Source organism: Lissotriton helveticus, chromosome 2_1, assembly GCF_964261635.1.
Source record: "Lissotriton helveticus chromosome 2_1, aLisHel1.1, whole genome shotgun sequence".
NCBI classification, from domain to species: domain Eukaryota; kingdom Metazoa; phylum Chordata; class Amphibia; order Caudata; family Salamandridae; genus Lissotriton; species Lissotriton helveticus.
The window spans coordinates 1,697,925,596-1,697,949,833 of record NC_136059.1 but is presented as its reverse complement, the minus strand read 5'-3'; the positions used below and the strand labels follow the sequence as shown (position 1 = coordinate 1,697,949,833).

Below are 24,238 nucleotides of genomic sequence, written 5' to 3'. Positions count from 1 at the left end.
TTGAACAAGAGCTGAATAAATGATATGCACGAGGAATGGTTCCTTGGCTATCCAGCAGTGCAGCAGACGGGGACGCAAAACGCGAACCCCCTTCTTCTTTGTATTTAATTCTATGTCAGGACCGGAGGCGAGGATTATGCTGTAACTTTCTTTATTCCTTACTTCCAGCAGTGTTTAACTTTTAACTTTTTTTAACAAAAAACTAGCACTCACATGGTACTTCACACAGTTCATGCACAGTTCACCAATAGGCAGCCTCTGCTATCCTCAAAGGCGTGCTTTCTGTGGCAACTCCTCTTTCTTTCCTGCTGCCAGCATTTAAGTAGTTTTTTTCCTTTCATTCAGATTTGTAGAATGTAATTATACCTTAAAGGTCGGTTTAGCAAATGAGCGCCTTTTCAAATTGATATAGCGCTCTCAGTGAATGTTCCCCTGCGCTTAACGGTGCGGTGGGAACTAACAGCCTGATTCATCATTCTCCCGTTTTGCGAGCCCCTAATAGCGATTCATAACGAATCGCTATTAAGGACTTGCAAAACGGGATTCATGTAGGAATTGCAATAAATATTGTGATTCCTACATGTTCCTTATTTGCGATTAGCAAATTGCTAATCGCAAATAAGGAATAACTCCCCATTCATTTCTATGGGCCAAAAGGCCCATAGGAATGAATGGGGAGTATTCCTTATTTGCGATTAGCAATTTGCTACTCGCAAATAAGATAGCAATTTAAAGGGTGCCAGGGGTGTCCAAAGGACACCCTGTAGCACCCCTTAAATACAAATTGAAACAGGTGTTGCGCACACACATGTCCAAAGGACATGTGTGTGTGCAACATGCAACTTAGAAAAATGCTTTTAAAAGCATTTTTCTAAGTTTTCGCTTTTTACCACGAGGTTTGACCTCGCGGTAAATAGCGGGCCGCAATTGCGAATTCGCAATTTTAAAATGGATGATGAATTGCATTTAAGGAATCTCAAATAGAGATTCCTTAAATGTAATTCCTCGCAAAATAGCGAAATCGCTATTACCGATTTTTGCATTTGGGATGATGAATCCCAAATGCAAAAAATAGCGCTCGCAAAGGGCCAGATTCTCAGAATCTGGCCCTTTGCGAGCCGATTTCGGCTTGATGAATCAGGCTGTTAGTGATTGTTCTGTTTATTGCTGTGAATATTTCATTGACTTGTTTTTCATCAGGTTTTAAGTGTGTGGGGCAGCGGGCTGTGTTCTGCGCTTGATTGGGTGTTTATCTGCTTCTCCCCTTAGCTTGGAGCTGCGGGAGCATCGTTGATGCTCCGCTCGTAGCCGCCCCCTGAGCAGGCTTAGCAGTGCAGTGCGCGAGTCGGACCGGTGGGAGCGCATGACTCAACTCGCTGATCCCAGCCACTCTGTGTGGTGGGATCGGCGAGTTCAGTCGCAGGGCCACAGTTTTTTTCCTCAACTGACGTGCGATTGCAGCCTGCACGGTCTAGGAACCCTGAAGCCCGCTGAGAGTGGGTCCATAATTTACACCTCCACAGCGTGACGCCTGCGATACGTGGGTCTATACCAACGCCGTGAGGCATTTTTTTCCTAGCGCATATTTTATTTATTTATTTCGATTTATATAGCGCGTTATAACCTAGGGGGTGTCTAAGCTCTATTTTTAGTGCTTGCAAGCTGTGGTGGGGCGGGCCCAGACCAGCGTGACAACCAGTATAAATAAGGGTGAGTTGCACCCGGTCAGGACTATTCCTGCCAGCTAGCTCAGGTGATTTTTTCTCACTGCCAAAACATCTCTGCCATTAATACCAGGTACCTACCTGCTAGCGCATAGAGCGTTTCACTGCCACCTGGGTCACGCATATTTTTTTGTGATTTTGGTCCCAACCTCCCTTGTGCCCTATATTTTTCATAGACATGGAGGTGGATTACGCAGATGAAGAATCCCTGCAGGTCATTCCCCTCGATGACAAGTTTTGTGACACCATGGACTCGTCCATTCATCAGGCAGTGGCGAAAGCTATGGGACCCTTTAAGCGCCGCATCATGCAATTTGCATGTGCTTTCCAGGCAGAGAGACCCCAACGCACCGAGAAGCGCAAAAGCACCTTGTCAGTTGACGTGGGTGCATTTGACAGGTTAAAAAGGGCCTTTTTAGCAGGACAAGTAATGGTACAGCAGGATACCATTCCGGGCTTCCATGAGACCCCAGAATTAGGTCAAGATGAAGAGGAGTCCTTGGGGGATTCACCAGACAAGGCAGCGTCACCCTCAGACACTACCAAAGATACAGAGGAGCTCTTCAACATGTTGGTCCTGGAGGACTTGATCAACCCACGGTCCTCGGAGTGGACTCCCTCCCCTAAAGTCTCAGCGTCTGTTGCAGGATGTTTGAGGAAACCCCTAGAAAAAGAGGGCAGAGCTTGCCTTAGGGGGGAGTTCCTTTCTAGACGTAACAGGGCCAATCACTAAGATTCTTGAATTGGTAGAGGAGGCAAAATTGTCAGGTACCCCTTTATCCCCGGAGAGAGTCTCCAATTGGAAATAGCGGGCAATAGTTTCTTTAGGGAATGCTAACTGTGCCCTTTCTACTGAAAGGCAAAGATCTTTCCTCCTCAAAGTAGATCCCAAACGTGGGGATCTGGCCTCTTCGGAGGCGGGCAGGGTGGACTTTTAGGAGACCCATTCATCAAAGAACGGACAAAAATGGTCTCCACATTCACGTCCCTAGATAAGGCCCAATCCTCAATAAAAAAGGTCTTCCACCCTAGGGTTTTTGTTGGGCCGGTCGTAGCAGAGGGCGCTCGACCGGACGATTTAACACCCAAGGCCCTCAAAGAGGCGGCAAGAAAGCCACAGATCCCGGCAAGCAGGAATTCTTCCAGTCTCGTCAAGGTTACAGAGGCCGGGGAGGCAGAGGAGCAGCAAGAGGCCAACTATTGGCCACAGCAGGTGAGCCATTCTCCTTTTCACCATCTCAAGATGGGGGGCAGGTTTCCAAATAGAGTTTTTCGGCACTCCTGTTCAGGACATTTGCCCAAGACCGTTGTTTTTTGCACAGGACCAGGCCTTGCAAATCGACAAGGAGGTAGAGGATCGGTTGCGAAAAGGAGCGATGGTACCTTCTCATTTGCATCCAAAAGGTTTTCTCAGCAACATCTTCCTTGTAGACAAGACGGACGGGGGACAGCGTCTGGTAAAACATCTCAAAGAATTCAATCAGTGGTTGGTATACCACCACTTCAAGATGGAAGGAATCCATCTTTTAATGGACCTCCTGCAGCCCAACGATTGGATGGACCACTTGGACCTAAAAGACACGTACTTAGCGGTACCAGTTTTTCCTCCACACAGGTTTTTCCTACAGTTTTCCTGGAGGAACCAGATATTTCCTTTCGGCCTCTCGTCAGCCCTGTGGTGCTTCATGAAGGTTCTCAAACGTGCCAGGGGTATGCGCCTCATCATCTATTTGGATGATATCTTGCTCCTAGAGCAGTGTCCTTTACGCTTCGTGAGCCATCTGCAGGAGACGGTTGAACTCCTTCAGAATCTGGGGTTTGTCATCAATGACAAAAAGTCTCTACTGACCCCATCCAGACAGCTGAAGTTCCTGGGGTTTACCATCCATTCGGTGGTCCGAACTCTGTGTCTTCCTCCGAAGAAGATTGCCAAGATCCGCAGGGAGCTGAGAAGGATGTTAGCTCGCTCCTTCACCTCTCTGAGGCAGATAGCCCGACTGGTGGGTATTCTGGTCTCTTTGATTCAGGCAATCTTTCCGGGGTCACTCCATTACAGGGTGCTTCAGCGTTTGAAGGATTCTCTCCTTTGCACGGTCCTGCAATACTCGGACCAGAACCCCCTGACAGAGGAAGTCCGCATGGAGATGAGGTGGTGGCTAGACCATATGGAAGACTGGAACGGCAGAGCCATTTTCAGTTGCGATCCAGACTTGGTAATAGAGTCGGAGGCCATCAAGTCGGGCTGGGAAGCCCGCTGCGGGGACTCCTTTACAGGAGGAAAGTGGTCTGTCGAAGAAGGTCAGCTCCACGTCAATTGTCTATAGTTGATGGTGGGCTCTATCGCAATCCAGTGCTGGACCAAGGATAAAGTGTCTCGCAGCGTACTGTTAAAGATGGACAATATCTCGGCAGTGCGTTACATCAACCACCTAGGGGGTAAGAAGTCCAAGGCATTAGCGGATTTGGTCAAAGACCTGTGGACTTTTTGCCTCTCCCACAACATCTCGGTGAAAGTGGAGTATCTCCCGGGAGTGTCCAACGTGGTGGCAGATAGGTGCTCCAGGAGCTGGTCAGTCATAAGCCTATGGCAGCTGCAATCACAGATTTTCCAGAAGCTACATGATACGTGTGGTCCATTCTCAGTAGACCTTTAAGCGTCCCGGTTAGATCACCAAATTCCGAAATTCTACAGCTGTAAGCCAGACACTCTGGCGGCCGCGACGGATGCCTTTCTTCACAATTGGGTCGAGGAGAAGTAGCATGCCTTTCCCCCGTTCGTGATGGTAATGAAACTCACAGCGCATATCCGCAGGCAGCAAGCGAGGGGTGTGTAGATCACACTGTACTGGAGGTCGCAAGTATGGTTTCCAGTTCTACTGAAACTTTTCTGGGGTTCTCCCCCGCGATCCTTTACTTCTGAGGGACCCTCAGGGCCATCCCCATTCGCTAGTCCAGCAAGGGAGAATGCCTTTAGGGGCCTGGCAGATTTCAGGCATCGCTGGAGAGTATATGGCCTTTCGAAGGAGGCTCAGCAGCTGCTAGAAGCAGCGTGGGCAGACAGCATGAATACACTATATAGCTCAGCTTGGTCTAGATGGGTCAGTTGGTGTGTTTGGAATGATCAGGATCCCATGGGGTGCGAAGTGGTAGCAATCTTGAACTTACTGGCATCCCTAGCATCTCAGGGATTGGCGTACTGCACGATTAAATCCTATAGGTCGGCGATTTCAGCGGGTCATACGCCGATCTAAGATTGCCTAGTTGGGGAACACCCAATGGTCTGCAAACTGTTAAGGGGCATATGTCTAACGCTCCATCTAGAGCTTAGAAATTCGTCACTTTGGGACGTTAATAAGGTGCTCCACCTGATCCAATTTTGGCAGTCCAATAGGTATTTGTCCCATAAAGGACTTTCGGCAAAACTGGTGATGCTCTTGTGCCTGATCTCCTGCCTTAGAGTGTCGGATGTTAGGGCACTGGACATTTCAGGACGAGTTTTCACCCCGCAGGGCGTTACCTTCTGCATGGTCTACAGGACCAAGTCGAACTCCAGAGTGATTTCTTATCCAGCTTTGGATATTTCCCCAAGCTGTGAGTAGTCAGATGCCTCAAGGTGTCCTAGTCCTAGGACGCTCCCGCGCCGCACGGCCACCAGCTGCTGCGCGTGCTTCCCCCTCCGCTGTGCCTTGCTGCCCGACTGCCGCCTCGTGACCACGCCCCCTCCCCAGAGCGGCGTGGTCCGTGATCGGCGCTCCGCTCCCTGTGCCCCTGGTGTTTATTTTTCTGTATTGATTAAGTAGAAGTGTCATTGCCATAATTGTTGTCTTTCCCGCTGTATCTGTTAACATTGTTGTTTCTCCCGCTGTTTTCCTGTTCTCTCCTGCCTGTTGCCGCCCTCCGTCGTCCCTCCCCGGTCCCCGCTTCCCGCCACCACCGCTGACCCCGCCCCTTTTTTCCTTCTGTTCCCGCCCCGCTCCCGCCTCCCAGCTGCTCCGCCCACCCGCGCACTTGGCCATATATGGCGACCGTGCGACGCAGGTGAGTGTGTCCTAGTCCTAGGACGCTCCCGCGCCGCACGACCACCAGCTGCTGCGTGTGCTTCCCCCTCCGCTGTGCCTTGCTGCCCGACTGCCGCCTCGTGACCACGCCCCCTCCCCAGAGCGGCGTGGTCCGTGATCGGCGCTCCGCTCCCTGTGCCCCTGGTGTTTATTTTTCTGTATTGATTAAGTAGAAGTGTCATTGCCATAATTGTTGTCTTTCCCGCTGTATCTGTTAACATTGTTGTTTCTCCCGCTGTTTTCCTGTTCTCTCCTGCCTGTTGCCGCCCTCCGTCGTCCCTCCCCGCTCCCCGCTTCCCGCCACCACCGCTGACCCCGCCCCTTTTTTCCTTCTGTTCCCTCCCCGCTCCCGCCTCCCAGCTGCTCCGCCCACCCGCGCACTTGGCCATATATGGCGACCGTGCGACGCAGGTGAGTGTGTCCTAGTCCTAGGACGCTCCCGCGCCGCACGGCCACCAGCTGCTGCGTGTGCTTCCCCCTCCGCTGTGCCTTGCTGCCCGACTGCCGCCTCGTGACCACGCCCCCTCCCCAGAGCGGCGTGGTCCGTGATCGGCGCTCCGCTCCCTGTGCCCCTGGTGTTTATTTTTCTGTATTGATTAAGTAGAAGTGTCATTGCCATAATTGTTGTCTTTCCCGCTGTATCTGTTAACATTGTTGTTTCTCCCGCTGTTTTCCTGTTCTCTCCTGCCTGTTGCCGCCCTCCGTCGTCCCTCCCCGCTCCCCGCTTCCCGCCACCACCGCTGACCCCGCCCCTTTTTTCCTTCTGTTCCCTCCCCGCTCCCGCCTCCCAGCTGCTCCGCCCACCCGCGCACTTCGCCATATATGGCGACCGTGCGAACGCGCAGCGTTGACGCGCAGCGGGCGCGCCAACGGTAAGCCCGTCTGCGCCCGTCCGCGCCTGGACCGCGCCCAGTGCCAGGACCCCTGGCCCCCACCGACGGAAGCCGACCCGAAGAACCTACAACGCCGCCGAACTCATCGCACTCAACACCGGCGCCATCCCGAGATGTCACCGCGCCTCCCCGAGGCACACCCACGGACCCTTCAGCTGCCACGCCTGCAAGTTCACCTGCATCCGGACTTACCCGGCACCAGCACTCGCCAAGCCGAACACCAGCAGCAACCACCTCAAGTGCATCCTGCTCAATACCCGCTCCGTCCACAGACACGCCGTAGAACTCTGGAACCTCCTCGACACCACCGCCCCTGACGTCGCCTTCCTCACTGAGACCTGGATGAACGCCTCCTCAGCGCCCGACATCGCCATCGCCATCCCAGAGGGCTACAAGATCACACGGAGGGACCGCACCGCCAACCAGACGGGAGGAGGCATCGCCATCATCCACAGAGACACCATCCGCATCACGACCAACACCGACGACACCCTAACCACCGCCGAACACCTGCACTTCCAGATCCACACCGACCCGAAGACCACCCTCAGAGGCACCCTGATCTACCGACCCCCGGGACCACGCACACGATTCAGCGAGGACATCGCCGACTTCATCAGCCCGCATGCCCTCCCCTCCGCCGACTACATCCTCCTGGGGGACCTCAACTTCCACCTGGAGAACAACAGCGACCGCAACACCATCACCCTGCTCGACAACCTCGCCAACCTCGGACTCAAGCAACTGGTGACCACCCCCACCCACCTCGCCGGACACACACTCGACGCCGTCTTCTCATCCAGCAAAGACGTCACCTTCAGCCACGCAACAGGACTCCACTGGACGGACCACAGCTGCGTCCACTTCACCTTCAAAAGAACGACGATCCACCAACACCAGCAACAGGTTGCCCGAAAAAGTTGGAACAAGATCACAGCCGACCAGCTCACCGCTTCCCTGAGCCAGCACCCTCCCGCCAGCTCAGCGAACCCCAGCCAGGCCGCCGACAACCTCACGAAGTGGATCAACAACTGCGCGGACGAACTCGCCCCTCTGAGAACCCCGCCCAGCAGACCCGGCAGCAGAAAAACCCCATGGTTCACCGACGAACTCAAGAGCTCCAAGAAGAACTGCCGAGCCCTCGAGAAAGTATGGAGAAGGGAACCAACTACGGACAACATGACCACCCTCAAGCTCGCCACCCGGAAACACCACCAACTGATCCGCGCCACCAAGAAAAATACATACAAGGACCGGCTGGACAAAAACGCACACAACTGCAAGGAACTCTTCAACATCGTGAAAGAGCTCTCCAACCCCAACGCCGGAAACAATGACATCACCCCGTCGCAAGACCTCTGCAACTCCCTCGCGTCCTACTTCCACAACAAGATCGCGGACATACACAACAGCTTCAGCAACCAACCAACGCACGCCACAACCGCAACAACGCCACCCACCACCACCCTCCGCACCTGGACTCCGATCAGCACCGAAAACACCATCCGCACAATGAACTCCGTCCACTCCGGATCTCCGACTGACCCCTGCCCTCACCACATCTTCAACAAGGCCGACGCGGTCATCGCACCCCACCTGCGGGACATTATCAACACCTCCTTCGACACCGCCACCTTCCCGGAGAGCTGGAAGCACGCAGAGCTCAGCGCTCTTCTCAAGAAAACTACAGCAGACCCCACCGACCTCAAGAATTACCGTCCCATCTCGCTCCTCCCGTTCCCGGCCAAAGTCATCGAGAAGACCGTCAACAAACAGCTGGCCGCCTTCCTCGAGACGAATGGATCCCTCGACCCCTCACAGTCTGGCTTCCGAGCGAACCACAGCACCGAGACCGCCCTCATCGCTGCCACCGATGACATCCGAACCCTGATGGACAACGGAGAAACAGCGGCCCTCATCCTCTTGGACCTCTCCGCAGCTTTCGACACTGTCTGCCACCGCACCCTAGTACAGCGCCTCGGCAACATCGGAATCCAGGAGAAGGCACTGGAATGGATCACCTCCTTCCTCAACGGAAGAACACAGAGAGTCCGCCTACCACCGTACAAGTCAGAGGCCACCGAAGTCATCTGCGGCGTCCCTCAAGGATCCTCGCTGAGCCCCACCCTCTTTAACATCTACATGAGCCCCCTCGCGGCCATCGCACGCCAACACAACCTCAACATAATCTCCTACGCCGACGACACCCAGCTGATCCTCTCCCTGACCAACGACCCCGCCGCCGCCAGAGCCAACCTGCACGAAGGGATGAGAGATGTAGCCGAATGGATGACGACCAGCCGCCTGAAACTGAACTCAGACAAGACGGAGGTCCTCATCCTGGGCTCCTCGCCCTCCGCCTGGGACGACTCCTGGTGGCCCCCCGCCCTGGGCACCGCACCCAAACCGACGGACCACGCACGCAACCTGGGCTTCATCCTGGACTCCTCCCTCTCCATGACCAGACAAGTCAACGCCGTCTCCTCGTCATGCTTCAACATCCTACGCATGCTACGGAAGATCTTCTGGTGGATCCCCACCGAGACCAGGAAGACTGTCACCCAGGCCCTCGTCACTAGCCGACTGGACTACGGCAACGCCCTCTACGCCGGAACCACCGCCAAGCTCCAGAAGAGACTCCAGCGGATCCAGAACGCCTCAGCCAGACTCATCCTCGACATCCCACGAAACAGCCACATCTCCGGACATCTGAGAGACCTGCACTGGCTCCCCGTCAACAAAAGAATCACCTTCCGTCTCCTCACCCACGCGCACAAAGCCCTACACGACCAAGGCCCGAGCTACCTCAACAACCGGATCAACTTCTACACTCCCAAGCGCCACCTCAGATCAACCAGCCACGCCCTCGCCGCCGTCCCCCGCATCCGAAGAGCGACAACAGGAGGAAGGTCCTTCTCCTACCTGGCCGCCAAGACCTGGAACTCACTCCCGACCGACCTGCGCCTGACCCAAGACCACCTCTCCTTCAGGAAGAAGCTCAAGACCTGGCTGTTCGAGCAGTAACGCCCCCCCCCCCCCCCCCCCACCTAGCGCCTTGAGACCCTACGGGTGAGTAGTGCGCTCTATAAATGACTTGATTGATTGATTGATTGATAGGAATACGAAAGTCTGACAGAAGAGGATTGTAGTACAATTGAAGGACTGGTCACCTTATTCTGATAGTAATTTTTTGTAAATGTATGTGCCGTACATTTTTGCTTTTTCATTCGTCCTAATGTCAATTGTGCAATTGTTATTCATGTTGAGTGTACTATTTTTCTTGGTTTTGACAAAATTCAAAAGTGGAACGTTTATGTCAAAATTTGACCAACTCATCAAGGTGTAATAAAAACACGAAACCACTCCAGTAGTTGAGGTGGTTTTTGTACAAATGTCTCTGATTTAAAAGCGCACACCCAGACACTTTGTGGTTTGTAATCCTTTCTTAAATGGCACAAGGTGTCCGTAGTCTGTCTTCAGAAAATGCACCTAGATGACACGGGGGCCGCCAGGGGACCAAAGAAGTGGCGGGGTCAAATGTTTCATTCCTCCTACTCATATGATAGAGGCACACCGGTGTGGGTAGCCCCTCAGACACCGTACACCCTTACATACAAGGAGGCGAATGTGAATGGCCGCTATGTGCTCGTATCGGGTACACTACATTCCCAGGACATCACTATTTTAAACACATACGCCCTAAACACTGATGACCCTATATTTTTTCAAACCACAGGATATAATAACCCCAGAACTAGATGCACCACTATTGTGGTTGTGTGACTTCAATTACGTTTTAGACCCCGACTTAGATAGACACCCCCTAAAATATGGAATAAACCAATGCAGACACAAAAAAATGGGACGTCTGGCGTGGAGGGCACCCGACCCCCAAGCTGTTTACATGTTTCTCCCCCACTAGTGGCACATATAGTAGGTTGGACAGGATGTTGATGATATGAGTGCCCGCATTTCCTGAGAAGGAGGTGACTCATTTGGCCCGTTTCCTGTCGGATCATGAACCGGTGAAATGTCTGGTACAGTGGGGGCAAATGCGTCCTCAACAATGGAGACTGCCTCCTGACATACTGAACGATAAGGTGGGGAGGGAGACCCAATCACAGGTATTAACACAATACATGACTTGCAATTGGAGGGGGACAACTAGCACAGCCACGAAGTGGGAGGCAATGAAGGCAGTGATGAGGGAGAGGTCGAGTATGGGATTGACGTACAGGGTTTGCCGCCAGCTGCAACAGTAACTGGGCGAGGAGGAGAGCGCACTGGCGGAGAATCAGATGGGGAGTCCTGCCCGCCCGGACACTAGTGACAGAGAGAGAACGCTGCATGTGCGAATTAGAGACTAATGGGACAGAATGGACAAGTACACACTTTGCCGGTACTAACAGCGGCTCTATGCTGAGGGGGAAAATCTGGGTGGCTATTGGCCTGGATTTTGCAGAAGGGGCAGGCAACACCTTTGACGACCTGCTTGACAGACGCGAGGCCTAGTGCATAACAGGGGGGAATTCTTAGAAGTGTTTCAGCAGCACTTGCACACAGTATATACAGTGGACCCGACAGTGTGCCAGCATCGCTATGTTTTTCTTTATGGGGGTTGTTGCTACAGTGCCTACTACCTTCTGCGTTGAAGGAACTCAAAGCTCAGTGAACTGTTGAAGAGGTTTGAGAGGCATTGTGGTCAATGCCCAGGACCAAAGCGCTGTGCACAGACAGATTCCTGATTGAATTTTACCAGACATTCTCAGAGAGGCTGGCACAGGCCCAACTACAGGTGTACGAGGAGGCATATGAGCGGGTGCTTCTGCCCCCAACAATGAGGCAAGGAAAGATAGTCATGCTCCTGAAGCCAGTAGGAGATAGCCGGGACCCAGCTGCTTATCGACTACTCACCATGATTAACATGAACGTTAAATTGCTGTGTAAAGTTTTGGCGCAACGGCTGACTCCATATATGCCTCACTTGATCAATGAGGACCAATGTGGGTTTATATCCTGTCACATTACCAGTATGAATATAAAGCGGTTAACACATTTCATGCACAAGATACGCCACAGGAACGAGGAACTGGCCCTGGTATCTAGAGATCTCGAAAAAGCCTTTGATACTGTCGATTGGGGATACCTGCTGGAAGTACTGAGGCGGCTGGATTCGATCCTAGGTTCCTCCGCAGGGTTAAACTCTTATATACTGCGCCCAAATCTGTGTGGGTCAGAGTTGTTCTCGGGGGTGGCTGCTGGAGAAGTTTATGCGCCAGGGCTGCCGCTCTCGCCGCTATTTGTGCTGGCTATTAAGCCACTGGCGATGTGGGCATGGAGGGATCTTGAGCGGTAGGCAGCATAACGGGTGGGATGCTACACGTGATATAATTGTCTGTAGATAATGCCCTTTTCTATGTCACCTCGCCCCGTGAGGCAATGGCAAAACTGCTGTAGATCATGGAGGATTTCAGTATTTACTCGAGACTTCGCCTTAACAAACGTAAATCTTTTATCTTCCCACTGGCCTATCTGGTTGCCCTGCCCTTGAAGCGCCTTACCTGTCTGGTGCTGCGTTGGGAGACGGGACGTTGAAGATACCTAGGTGTACAGGTGGCGCTTGAGGACACACAATTATTGCACCTCGAAGTGCGAAGACCGGTGGATGCGTTGAGGCGATCAGGGCCCTTTTAGAACACACTGCCATTCTCTTTGATGAGTAGACTGGTGGTGGCTAAGATGATAGTGCAGCCTCGTTAATTATATATGCTCCAAAACTTGTTGTGCCCTATCCCCATGCGGGTATTCAAGCAGTTGAACTCTATACTAGTGGACCTGTATTTGGCCGGCCGTCGTAGTAGAGTGTCTCTGGTCACTGAATCAGCTGAACAAAGTGGGGGGATTGGAGGCCCCTAGATTGGACCTTTACTACTATGCAGGAAACTTGCAGCACGAGTTCCGGTGGCTGGATGAAGGGGATTACTGGGAGAAGAAGCTATTAAAAGGAAAAGTTTTGCTTGATAGGCTCCCGACGGCTCGGATATAGTTAAACAGACTGCGAGCATCTGGCAATGTTTTATGGAACGGATATTAAAGCACGCTCCGTTCCATCGGGAACTATCAGTGTGCATTCTTGCTCCAGTGAGGAAAATGATGGACAATATGTCCGACCGGGCATGGCAGGAGAGAGGATGTAAAATATTGGCTGACTTATATCCAGGTGAGACATTTATCTCCAACAAACAAGCCCGCGGGGACTTTGGGCTCGGGCAGGCCCATTATTTACATTATGCTGGCATATCCGACCTGTTTAAAGCAGCATGGCCAGCATATCTGGCCATCCCAAAGACTACACACATGCTGGATGTAATGCTCACATGTGGTGCTGGGCACCGACTAGTCTCTCTCCTTTATAATGCAATGAGGGTTGATTCAACGGGCCCCCTCCCAGGGCGCGGGCCACCAGGAAAGCAGACATGGTAGAGCCGCTAGGTGAAAGGGCGTGGAAAGCAATAGGCACACTCACACATACGGTATCATGTAACGCTCACTTTAAACTCAAACACAACTACTTACACTGCACCCACATGACCCCTGTGAAGTTGCACCGCATTATGCCGTGCCGCCCGGATACTTGCCCTCGGTACGGAGAGGACGGGACGGACTTCCTGCACTTAGCATGGTGGTGTCCCAGGGCAGACATTTCTGGGCTGAGGTATTGGAGAAGGTGCAGAGTAGCCCGGCCTTCGTATGTAGTTGTTGCTGCTACATTGCCTGTTGAGACATGTCCGGAAACCTAAAAAGTGTAAAGCAGCTTACAAACTCTTGTAGCTGCCCATAGTGTTAGTAAGGTCAGAATAGCAATAACATGGATGGGAATGTGTGCCCCCGAGGTTGATATGTGGATGAGAGATGTGCACAAATGGCCACTGGCTGAGGAAGTCCATATGAAAGCTAGTCGTAAAGATGGCAAACTACATAAGGGGCTCAGGCAATGGAGGGAGCTATAGAATAAGTTACTGAATACTGAATTGAATGAGAGCGATCAAAACAAGTCAGGTGTGGATGAATATACAACAGAGGAAGATCCAAACTAAGTATATTGTTGTGCAATTTGATTTCTGTTGGATTATCATTCCATAAGTTGGGAGGTCCTGCTTTCCGTACGATACTCTGCTGTACAATCCACCAGTATGTGCTGTTTAATGCTGTACACCTGTGAGTCTTTATTAAAAACTACAAATAAAAGCTTAATTAAAAAAATGCATATCACAAGCCATTAATGATGCACAAAGATATAAATCTACAAAACACTTTTTTAGAGGGAGAAGCACACGGGCAAAGAAAGAGCACCAGGACTACGGCTTTAGAAGTACAGAGGAAGACAAATGGAAAACACATGCAATCTCATAGAGTGCGTAAAACAAAAAAAAAGGGAGCGCCTGAAAACAGAGCAATGGAAGGACACAAGTAATGGGTCCATACTCCAGTGGGGGGGGAGAAACATAAGAAGATGACGGATAGCCAACAAATAAGAAGCAAGGCAATTATAGGGACAATGAAGTCAGCCATTTGTAAACAATGGGCGGGCTCTAAACTCACTGTAAGCTTACAACAGCCTTGCTCTCTAGTAGCTTTCGACCTAAAAAGATTCAGACTTTAGACATGGGAAAGAAAGAACTGGCTCCTGTTATTTTTTGCACTGCATGTTAAGTGACAATAAAAGTAATTCCTCCATTTTAAGTTGACTTTATGTACCAGGATTTGGCAGCAATTTGGTGATTTGGATTCTACATCTATTCACAGTTGATAATGAAGACTTAAGATATACAGGTCACAATATCCATCATTGATGTAATGGCATATGATAAAGTTCGAAATAATTAGGACTTATTTGAAGGTAAATCAAATGTAGCTGCTGAGAGGAGCACTCATGAAGTATGGCTTGTCCTCTCCGCATGTTTTTCTGCCATTAACAATAAAAAATGACGTTCCAACAGAACATCTTAGATAAAAACATCCCACATACACCCAACACCGTACACATAACTCTTATATTCAGGTAACGCAATGCTCCCGATACTAGCAATCCTCAAAAGAGTGCATCAGAAAGTACATTTACCATACACTCAACACTGTGCCAATATGCACATTAATGGACTCTCTCAGGACCCTCAAAATCGTTCATCATGCAACACAACATGTTAAGTTCTGTTAACCTGGAGGTCCTATTCAGTTAACACCATCCAATTCTCCCTTTGTAGAACACTCTGAAGCCCCTGGGCCAGCTTTGCACACTTAAATAAAAAAAAAACTTGTGTAACCCCTCACCATTACTTACCCCTTTCTCTTCCTCACTATTAATATACTCATTGCTCTTATTCACCCATCATTTGCCAAGTAATTTGCTCCTCATCCTAGTATACACTGTGCACCTTATTTACCTTTCTCGTTATCCATACAAAATCCATCCCTCTTTAACACTCCTATCTTTCAAGCTCTATCAAATGCACACCCTTTCCCCTTTATTTTCCCCCATTAGGCACCCCTTTCCCCAGTGACCCCTTATTTATCATACCCCTATCATTAATTCCCTGGCCCTTCAATCTCATTTAAACTCAGAACCATCATTTATACCACCTGCCAGCCTTACATTCACCCCTACTCTTTCATAAAACCCCAGTCCCTCCCTATAACTAAGTAACTCATTCCATGTCACATATCTCTTTATCAAATTACTCCTTCCTCTGAATGCTTCCTCTTCATATTTAACCTAACCTTTTAAACCGCAGGTGTTATCCTTTATCTCTCTCATTTACTTATTTGCAATCTACCCAAGCCCTCTCATGTACCATGTGTATCCACTGATTTACCCACTTCTCGTATGCTCTCTCCTCTGTTCCCATGAGTCCCCGTCCCACTCTACTCATTAAATCTACTCCTTTGTGTTAAATTGTATATCATTTACCTGACTCGTGAAATCCTTCTGCCCGTCCCAAACATGGGTGTAGCAACCTTGGGTGACGAGGAGATTAATCGCACTAAACTTTAAAGCGGGTTCAGAAGGGGATGTGCAGGGTACAATATTTCCTCCAGATTTGAATTGTCAACTGAAGTTAAACAGTCGCAGACAAAAAATGTTTTGCAGTCAAGGTGCAGCATTGCTTCAGTCTCTTGAAGCCCTCGTTGTTTTGTTAATTATTTATTTGTGGTCATTAGAGTTCCTGAACCACCACTAAACTCATTCAGTCTGTCAAGCTTGGCCAACCAGCAGAGTAAGGGAAGGCATCAGATGTTCTGTTATGTAAATATTACAGCTGGCTCCACTAACTTAAGAATGAGAAGTATTTTAGGAGAGACTCAACACGTCCGAGACTGCAATTAAATAAGTAACAAAAGCAAAGCTTCTACAGAGTTTGCTCCTTATGTTACAATTTTTCAAGGAGACATGTGCAAAGTAAAATTTAAACATGCATTTCTATTTATTTATTTAAAGCTTTTTATATAGCGCGAACGCGACCTTTGCAGCTATCGGAGCGCTTTACACTTTTTGAGAGGATAGGGTTATACAGGGCACAAGTCCTAAAAAGAGAAGTGGGGGGACGCTGACGTCACAACAGGAAGTGACGTCACGAAAGGTGTCTTGCACCATCAGACTCATGCCTCCCCTCGCTCACCCCTTAAATGTGATTGCATCAGAGAAGCCAGCGCGTGAGCAGCGCTCTGAATGAGCTCCGATCTCGCCCCAGAGAGGCCAAAGAGTGAATGTGTGGCTACATTTGCTCCAGTTATCGAGCTCCCGGTAAAATAAGTGAGGGGACGCCGTCCACCCGCGTGGTACCCAGACTCGAGCCCTGGGGTTATACAGTGAGTTGTGTCAAAAAATGTGAGCAATACAGGATAGACCAACACCCGAGATGAGTGTAGTGACCCTTCAATGACCAATAGATCAGACAATACCATAATAAGGAAGTAGTAAAATTGATGTCATAATCTAAAGCAGTACAGTCAAAGGCACCATCCCAGAAGAGGGTGGTGACATCTCAGAGTTAGGATAGATAGATCAGAAATGACAAAAACATAAAAGCAAGCAGTAATCATAATGCCGTAATCTAGAAACAGTACAAGGATCAGCAAATATCCCAAATAAGGGTGGTATCACCCCAATGTTGATAATGAGAAATCAAACAGTGAAACAGCTAGTAGTAATCATAAGGTGCGGTTGATGGGTCAAAATCTGCTGAAAGAGGGAATTACTAGGGTCTAAGGCAGAAATCTGTTCAAGAGCAATAGTTTAACTCCTTTCTTGAAAGATGTAGTTGATGGGTTCAGCTTTAATTCCAGGGGGCGGAGTTCCAAATTCCCAGGACGATGCCAGGGAAAGCTCTGTTATAGCTTTTCTTTTTAAAGAATCTCTGAGGTTTCAGTAATAAAGTGCTATGTTTGATCTACAGTGTCTGTGGAAACGTTCAAATCAGAAAATCATACATTTAAATCGTATAACTACACACATATACAGACGTATATAAAGACGTATATAAATATGCATGTGTTTGTATATGAATGTGTGTAGAGCGTCACTTTGATGTAAGGTGTGAGGACTGTACTCATTGAACGACATATACTTACACTAAATAAATAACTTGACGGTGGTGTTAAATGTAAGAGAGAAACCATGCAACCTCGTAACAGTACAATATACGGTACTGAATTAAAATCCCAGGTTCCCTGCGTGACCAAATTGTGTGATAGGTGGACTTTGCTTAACACCACTATGTACCATTGTCCTTAACCATTCAGTTTCAAAGCACATTGTAGGAATTTAAAACAGGATCTATGCTCTACAAAAACCTCATTTACATACGGTAACAAAATCTAGCTTCACATTTCATAAAATGAGCTATTTAAATAAAGCCTATTCTTGTCACATTTTGAGTAACTTGTCGCAACATCATAAAAACAGGAGGCATTCTTGAATGTTTATAGTTTAAAAAATATTACTGTCAATAAAAGTCCCTGGTTTCAGTGATATAATCGTATGTACTTAATTTAAGCACCTAGAAATGTTGAAAAGGTTTTCTAAGCCTTTATCATGTTTTTAAGTGGTATTTTTGATCTAATTTACATTATGTGATGTCTCGGTCCATACTTTGGCTCGCTGAGCCAAACCAGACTCGTTTCAAGGCTTCTCCTGTCTCCCAAAGAAATGTAATGTCTCCTACACTCTCGGTCCAAAACTTCTAGGATTTGCCGTCTTTATTCCTATTAGCCAAACTTCTTTCCCTTCCCACTCCCCTCTCAATTGCCCACTTATCATCTTGCTCGCCCAATCTTACTCTTCTTTACCTCTCCCTATTTCTGCCCGAATTTCCTTGAAGGTTAGGGGTGGTATATGGGCTTTCCTCACCTGCTTGCTCCCTCAGTGTCATCAGGGAGACCAGGTAATGGGCCAACTCGAAGAAAGGGAACATGGAGATGCGTGAGAACTCCAGGGAAACATCGGACATGAGCTCCATGGCTGGCTTCGCACCCCAACCTTCAGGCGGGAGGCAGGGATGCGGTGGGCAGGTGGCACGGGTAAGCCCTGGAGACGGGATGGGGAGCTCGGCACGCGCCCCGGACTGACAGCTAACAGCTGCAGCGCGAGCCCTCTCCGCCGAATGCAGTCGGACAGAGCCTCGCGCCAGAGCAACTCCAGCCGCAGTTCCCAGCGCCACCACTGCTTCCGTACACAGTGCAATCTCCGCCCAATGGAAAGCGAGTAAATCTGTCCCTCTCCGGCCACCGTGGATGCCAGCAGATTTAGTCTGACTGACGTGGCGTATTCATGGAAGGAATGGTGTAGGTTGCGATGTCAATATAATTGTTTTTGTATTGGCTACTGAAAAGCGCAGTTTTTACATTACAGTTAAATCCTCGCATCCTTACTTTATAGAACAGCGGTCTTATTTTAGAGATAGGTCGGAGCTGACGAATCAGGCTACCGGCAGTTTTTAGTATATGCTTTAAAATAACATTTGTAATAACTGAAGGCAAAAGGATCCTTATTTAGTGCTTGATATAAACAAAATTGCCAACCTCACCTATCTGAATTGAGTTAATTTAAGTGCCACCCATCAGAAGAATGCTGTTGACAGGGCTATATGATAAACATGGAAGGAATTATTTTTAGTAGTTGAGCTACTGAACTAGTCTTGTCGGAGTTGTGCCTAAATCAGTGATAGAAATGGCAGCCATAGTCTATTGATTCAGCACACAAAAGGGAGAGAAAGTGTGAGAGGTTATCTAGAGCTTTCATATATCCTCCTGTATCCTACAACTATCTACACAATACAACGTGAACAGCCCAAAATCATGCTCCGGTACTATTTCATACTGGCTCCTACAGGAATGAAGAAAAGAAATAAGAGAAAACATCTCACACACCAAATGTTGGCATGCTTCAACTGCTTTTTTCACACCTTGATATGATAGTACCTCCAGGGAGTGCTCGACCATGTTTGGAAGCTCTTGTATATACATTTGTTCTGGACAATTCTGGTGGTCTATTTAGATTAATATGGTTGAGGAGAATTTTTATTCAATGGTAGCATTACCCATCAGTGAAAGAAAAGTTATCTGGAATACAATGATACCTGCATTCCCATTATGCCAACATGTTTTGGGCAATTTCCTACAGCCTCAACTGGCCTTCTTCAGGGCACCTAGACCTCCTTGCCTACCTTCTCACTAAAGGGGTGGTGAAAAAAGGAGACATTAATTGTTTATCTAAAATAAGATAAACTAAAACATTCGTATATTAAAACCAGTTTGCTGGACACAATGTACTAGCCAAAATTCATAGAACACATGCACACACTAGTGAACTCATACATGATGACACACTCCAGTATGGGGGGGAACACAGCACTGTAAAGACGAGAGGGAGACAAAAATGATATGAAAATAATGTAATTTATTAAGTGCTGTAGAAAGACCCACTGGTGCAGAGGAAACGCATCCAGTTCAATCAGATCTCCAACCGCTTCTCGTTCACAAACTGAATTCCTAAAGAATCCAAGGTTACATCAATACATTCTATATGACATAGGTACCAATCTAAATTCTATAATAAAAATAGAGAGAAGACACAAATACCATAAGTATCCTTTTAAACAAAAGAAAATAAATCAATAACTAAAAGATAGCAGTAAAGTTTTTTTTTGTTTTTTTTAAACATCTAAAATATAATCATCAAACTTTTTAGGCATCCTAGAATTCTTCTTTTGTAACACAGAAGTTTATTGAGCAGAAGAGCCCGAATTCATAACTTCTTCTTCATTGAATTCAGACAAATTAGAATGTGGAAAATTAGCACAGGTACCGTCCCCCTCATTATTCTCACCATTAATCCATACCAAACCACCATCTCCTTCTTTAGCAAAAAATAGTTCTTGCCCTGGTTTAAGAACCACAACAGAACTCTTATTCCACCAACCCGTGTCCTTTAGTAAAACAGTGGTATCAGTCACCCTTTCAACTTTGAAAGGATTAGTAAACCTAGAAGAACCCTTACTGTTCAATGTAGGTTTGATGATACGTACCCAATCACCAATTTCTATATTTTTACTTTTCACGTTATGAAATGAGTCATGATAACTTTTCACAGAAAGGCGAGAATCAGCAATATTCTTTTTGGCTCTGTTAATGGATAATTCCACACATTTTCCTTTCTAGCTTCTATTTTAAACAAAGGTGTCAACAAAGATTTTGCTTGTCTCCCCCTCATTAAAAAGTACGGATCAACTCCAGTACAAGCATTTGGAGTCAAATGATAACTACACACCTTTTCTTTCAAAAATTAAAAAACATCTAAATCACTTTCTAATGCTGCTTGAATTTCTTCTTTTATAAATCTATTAGCCCTCTCATCTTGGCCATTGGCACCAGGACAAGTTGTTGTATGTACTTTATTCGATACCAAAATTATCATAAAAGCATGTACATTCGAAGTTCATAATTTTAAAATCCGTAGTCCATACAACTAGTGAATAAAATTCATCAAAGCATTTCCATTATAAAAAATATACATACAATAAAAGCGGTAAGATAGAATAAGAACAATATAAAACAATACATCGGAGGGCAACCTTGTACAGAGCCTAACTCATACTTTTTGCTAGGAGCTTCGAACGTGTTAACCATGCACAGCCCAAGTATTTCGCTACCCCACAGACCATGGTAAGGGAGGGTGTGTCGGTTTTTAAAAAGCATAGGGCCACCCAATAGTTTCTAGAACCCAGCATTTTACAAATGGCTTTGAGCCATTTGCTTCTTGCAAACCTATATGCTGGGCATGCAAAGAGGAAGTGTGCAATAGACTCGATAGGGGCTGCGCAGCCAGGGCATGAAGCAGCTGTAGCTATTACAGCTGATGGACCACGCCGCTTCCAACCTGCTGTTAGATCGTTAAGTGGGAGGATTCCAATTCTCAATTTCATATAGAGCGCCCTGTCTCTTGGAGTTTGGATGAAATCGAGAAAAGGTTCAAGTTTCCGGACATGCTTGTGTTCCAGAAACCGCTCAGTGAGAATCCCCTGATTCGAACTGCTCGCCTGTTCAGCCTCCACCCATTCCCAATATGCTTTCTTTATATCTTGTTTAGGTGGCGGGATCTGATTGGCCCATGCCTCCCCATACCCTATTTCTGATACAAGCTACCTCAAATTGGCAATCCATTTGATCTTGTTGCCTGTATCTGCTTTGATAAGTTTGCTAAGAGCAACAGCATAGTTAGCCAGTTCGGGAGTCCTTCTTATGCGTGCCCAGAATAAAAGGGGGCGGAGGCGTACAATATCCTTGATAGAGCGTTTACCCAGATCCTGGTAAAGGGGCTTCAATGGGGTAGAGATTGGAAGAGAAACCAAACCTCTAAAAAACGTATTTTCCGATCTTACAAGGTCATTAGTGTTCTCGAAACCCCATAATTCAGACACGTAGATGGCCGAGGGTAACGCTTTGCCATCATAAACCATAAGGGCCGGGGCTACTGGTTTAGTTACAGAGAGTTGTTGTTCTCTTAAAATTGCCCCGGACACCCGCTTGTGGTTTAAGAACATTTTATCCATATGGGAACTCCACTTCATTGAGTTTGTGACCCGAATTCCCAGGTATTCAAAAGACTTGATTATATCAAATGGGGAGCCATTGAGGGTGATATTGTTTCTAAAACGTTTCGACGGGGATAGTGTCATTAACTTCGTTTTAGTAGTGTTAATGGATAACCCCCATGTATCGCAAAACAGACTAACTCTATTGAGCAGTTTTTGGTGGCCACTTGGGCTTTTCAATAACAGGAGGGTATCGTCGGCGTAGAGGAGTGTAGGAGTTTTTTCGCCAGCCAGGGTAGGGGCATCTGCTGGATCCTCTCTTAGATGGTCTACCACCCCATTCACAAAGAGAGAAAACAAAGTCGGAGCCAATACGCAGCCCTGGCATACCCCCCTGTTCACCGCGACCCTCTCTGTCAACTGTCCCTGTGTGCCCCACATGATTCTGGCATGGTTTCCGCAGTGAAGGCGTTTGATGAAGTCGAGGATCATAGGGGGAATGCCCAGGAGATGCAGCACCTGCCAGAGCTTGGCCCTTGGGACCAGGTCGAAGGCGGTCTTCAGGTCAATGAAGGCCAGATATAGACTGCCTTTCCCAATGACCACGGTTTTCCAATGAACCATAAAAAATCTAAACACCTGGTCCATCGTGCCCACCCGCTGCCTAAAGCCTGCCTGGAAGTGCGAAAGGATGTTCCCATCCTCCATCCAGGACCTAATCCTCAAGAGGAGCACCCTGCCAACCACCTTCTGTATAACGTCGATTAAGCTAATCAGCCTGTAGTTGGCAGGGTCCTCCCTATTCCCCTTTTTATATATTGTAACCACCTCAGCACCCTTCCAAGAATCAGGAACGGCGTGTCATTTAGTGATGAGATTAATCAAAAGCGAAATAAAGTGCGCACAAGGTTCTGGGTCATACAAGAGTAAGTCTCCGGGTAGGCCATCAGGGCCCACTGCCTTTCCGGGAGCTATACTCTCTATTGCCAGGACTACCTCGTGGGTATCAAAGGGTTCAGATGGTATAGAAGCCCCAGATCTAGATAGAGGAATCTCGCTCTGTAAAGGCAGGATACCTTCATTGCCGCAATATAGATTTAAAAAGTGGTTAAGCCACTGTTGCCCTGTAATATGATTTGGGATTGGGTCAGATCCCTTCGAGTCCCTTTGTTAATTAGCTCCCAAAACAGGTCAGTGTCTTTCTGTTGCGAGATAAGTATAAGCTCCTGCCAATTGGACTCTACCAGTTACGCTTTGCTACCTCTTGTGCCCTGGCATACTCCTTCCTTGCTGCTCTTATGATTAGGGAATCTTTCTTCTTTAAAGCTAGAGATAATGCCTGCCTCTTTTCCCTGCACGTAGCTGAATACCAGGGATTGGTGGATCTTGGTGGGCATCCTCTCGCTGCCCGACAATATTTGATGATAAAGAACAAGCCCAACCTTTTTATTGTATTTTGATAAAAGTTAGAAAAAGGGAAAGCATGGGATTTCTCAGGGTTACCATTGATCAATTGAAGATCCTCAATCTTATAATCAATAAGTTCCCTTATGCTAAACAGTGTATCATCCTGGTGTAGAACCTTATGCCATTTACGGCGTTGGTTACAATTAGAGGGCACAACCTCTTTTGTTGTCATTATGGGTCCATTGAATGGTTTAGGAGCGGTAGGTGCCCAATTGTTAATTTGCATGCATAAGGGGTTATGGTCGCTGTCCTGGGTATGTCTAACTTCCATATCAACAAGATCGCCCCACAATCGGACATCTAACAGAATGAAATCTATCAGTGACGGGGAACTAATCCTATTAAAGCTGTTAGCCCCGCACGGATCGGAGCGTGTCCTGCCATTTACCGCTCTTAGGTTGTATTCTAGAGTTTTTATTTGAATGGCCCTTTGCAACCACTTCTTGATGGGAGCTGTATTGAGGATTGGTATATCCCATTTGTTATCCTCCTCATTAGTACCCAGAAAGTCCTCCCTGCTCAGTGGTTCGTAGGTACAGTTGAGGTCCCCTGCTATGATGATATTGGAGAGGGGTGAGAGACATGATAGTTTGTGCTCCAACGCTAATAAGGTTGCTGATGTTTGAGCCCCCGGAGACCCTCTCGCATACACATTAAATAGCTCCACATTTGTGCCATTTATTGGCCCTTTGATCGTCAGATGTAGAATATCGCGTGAAGGTAAACTATGCATGACGATAGACCAATTCAGGGACATATTAATCCATATGTGTAAACCCCCAGAGGGGCGACCTTTTCCTGACCTTGTGGCTGGGACAAAATATGTGGTATACCCTGATTTATGCAGAGGGACCAAGCTCCAGGTCTCCTGAAACAAGCAGACGTCATGCTTTCCAATGATCTCGTTCCACTCCTGGAGTGGCACTTTTTCTGTAGACCCGCTATGTTCCAGGAGAGAATATGGATCACCCTTGCGTTTAGCCCAACGTCCCCAACATTCCTATCTT

The 24,238-nt window shown here is 48.0% G+C and overlaps 1 protein-coding gene across 1 annotated transcript in view; it reads right to left on the bottom strand.

The window, feature by feature from the left end:
• TMEM38B (transmembrane protein 38B) overlaps nucleotides 1-18,366 on the bottom strand; it is a 376,766-nt gene extending 358,400 nt beyond the window's left edge. Inside the window, exon 1 of the mRNA XM_078676654.1 lies at nucleotides 18,083-18,366. Coding sequence (XP_078532780.1) covers nucleotides 18,083-18,191 — 109 coding nt within the window. The 5' untranslated portion in view covers nucleotides 18,192-18,366. The remainder of the gene's footprint in view (nucleotides 1-18,082) is intronic.
• Nucleotides 18,367-24,238: the final 5,872 nt, after the last annotated feature.